The sequence below is a fragment of the Myotis brandtii genome, unplaced genomic scaffold, assembly GCF_000412655.1.
Source record: "Myotis brandtii unplaced genomic scaffold, ASM41265v1 scaffold97, whole genome shotgun sequence".
In the NCBI taxonomy this organism is placed as follows: Eukaryota; Metazoa; Chordata; class Mammalia; order Chiroptera; family Vespertilionidae; genus Myotis; species Myotis brandtii.
In genome coordinates, this window is record NW_005372020.1 from 1,149,802 (window position 1) to 1,151,398 (window position 1,597).

Below are 1,597 nucleotides of genomic sequence, written 5' to 3' on the forward strand. Positions count from 1 at the left end.
CCATCACGGGGGACGGTCACAGTCCCTGAGCGATTATGACGCTCATCTCCGAAGCCTTTTCTCCTGTGGCCGCGGTCACGGCCGGAGAGGACCTGAGTGACTTACAGGAGATGAGGCGAGAGGCTCGCTCAGCCCTGTTCCGGGTGCCTCGCTTTTCTGGCTTTTCTGGGCGCTGGGGATACACGTTGGAGGGGAGGGAGCAGCTGCCCCGTGAGCCTGTGCTTCTGTGCGGAGATAAACACGTGGACAGACAGAGAGGGCCCCGTCCCGGGTGGTGGCCGGTGCTGGGCCGGCGTGGGGTCAGCCCTAACCCTGACCCTGACCCTCGGGGGCAGCGAGGGGTTCCTGGGCTTTGGGTCCTCCCTTCCCCTTCCCCGTAAGAACCAGGCATTGGGCACCAAAGTGGAAGAAGTAAAACGGGGGAGCCCTGGCCGGTTTGGCTCCGTGGATAGAGCGCTGGCCCTTGGACTGAGGGGTCCCGGGTTCAGTTCCGGTCAAGGGCTCCATCCCTGGCCCTGTGGGAGGCAACCAATTGATGTGTCTCTCTCACATTGATGTGTCTCTCTCTCTCCCCCCCTCCCTTCCACTCTCTCTAAAATTCAATGGAAAAATACCCCGGGGTGAGGATTAACAGCAGCAGCACATGGGGGGTATGAGAGAGGTGCACGCGGTGCTCAGGGTGTCTGTGTGGACGTGTGTTCAGTGCTTTGGGGTCTCTCCCCAGGAGTAGAATTGCCGGGTCCTATGGCAACTATTTTGACTTATCCAAGAACCCGGAGCCATCTTGTCTGTGACGTTTCTGCAGGGCACCCCAGGCCTCTGGGGGTGACCTGGGAACCCCCCTGCCTGCCCAAGTGATGGCCCAGAGGCCTCAGGGTCCCAGGCATGGACCCGAGCGCCGGGGGCTGCGGCCTCGCCCACCATCGCCCTGTGCGCACAGCTCCCTCCGTGTGGGAGAGCCTGCGAGTCCCCGCCGGCGTGTCGTGAACAGCCACGTGGAGGGTGTGAGATTCTTGCGTGGCTCTGCTCCCACAGGGTTCGCTGGGGAGGCTCCACCCCCACCAGGCGGATGCCAAGCGGGCTGTGCCTTCTCCAGTTATTTTTATTTGCTCGGGAAACCATGGGAACACAAGGACAGCGGCCTCTCTTCACCTGTGAGAGGGACAGGCGCCGGGCCAGGGGTCCCTGGGAGAAGGTGTGGCCTTCGAAGTTAGACCGCGGGCCGAGGGGAGACAGGATTTAGGGGTGCCGTCGCGAGATGGGGTGAGAGGAGCCAGCCCTGCGTGGCAGGCACTGCCCTCAGAGCCCCTGGCAGCCTCCTGCCCCCGCGCCCTGGACCCTCCAGGTTCTGAAGCACCTCCGCTCCGTGTTGTCAGACCTCGGTCAGCGGGCGGCAGTGGCAGAAACTACTTGTTAGCACCTGCGGAGACCAACTGCGGGTGACAAGCCACTGGACCAGGGAGATGGGGCTGCAAAGATACGCTCAAGGGCCCTCGCCTGTTTGGCTCAGTGGCTAGAGCAGTGGTCGGCAAACTGCGGCTCGCGAGCCACATGCGGCTCTTTGGCCCCTTGAGTGTGGCTCTTCCACGAAATACCA

The 1,597-nt window shown here is 62.9% G+C and overlaps 1 protein-coding gene across 1 annotated transcript in view; it reads left to right on the forward strand.

Moving 5' to 3' along the window:
• Positions 1-35: 35 nt before the first annotated feature.
• RILPL1 (Rab interacting lysosomal protein-like 1) overlaps positions 36-1,597 on the forward strand; it is a gene marked incomplete at its 3' end in the record, with an annotated part of 13,929 nt that continues 12,367 nt past the window's right edge. The window contains exon 1 of the mRNA XM_014533351.1: positions 36-210. Coding sequence (XP_014388837.1) covers positions 36-210 — 175 coding nt within the window. The remainder of the gene's footprint in view (positions 211-1,597) is intronic.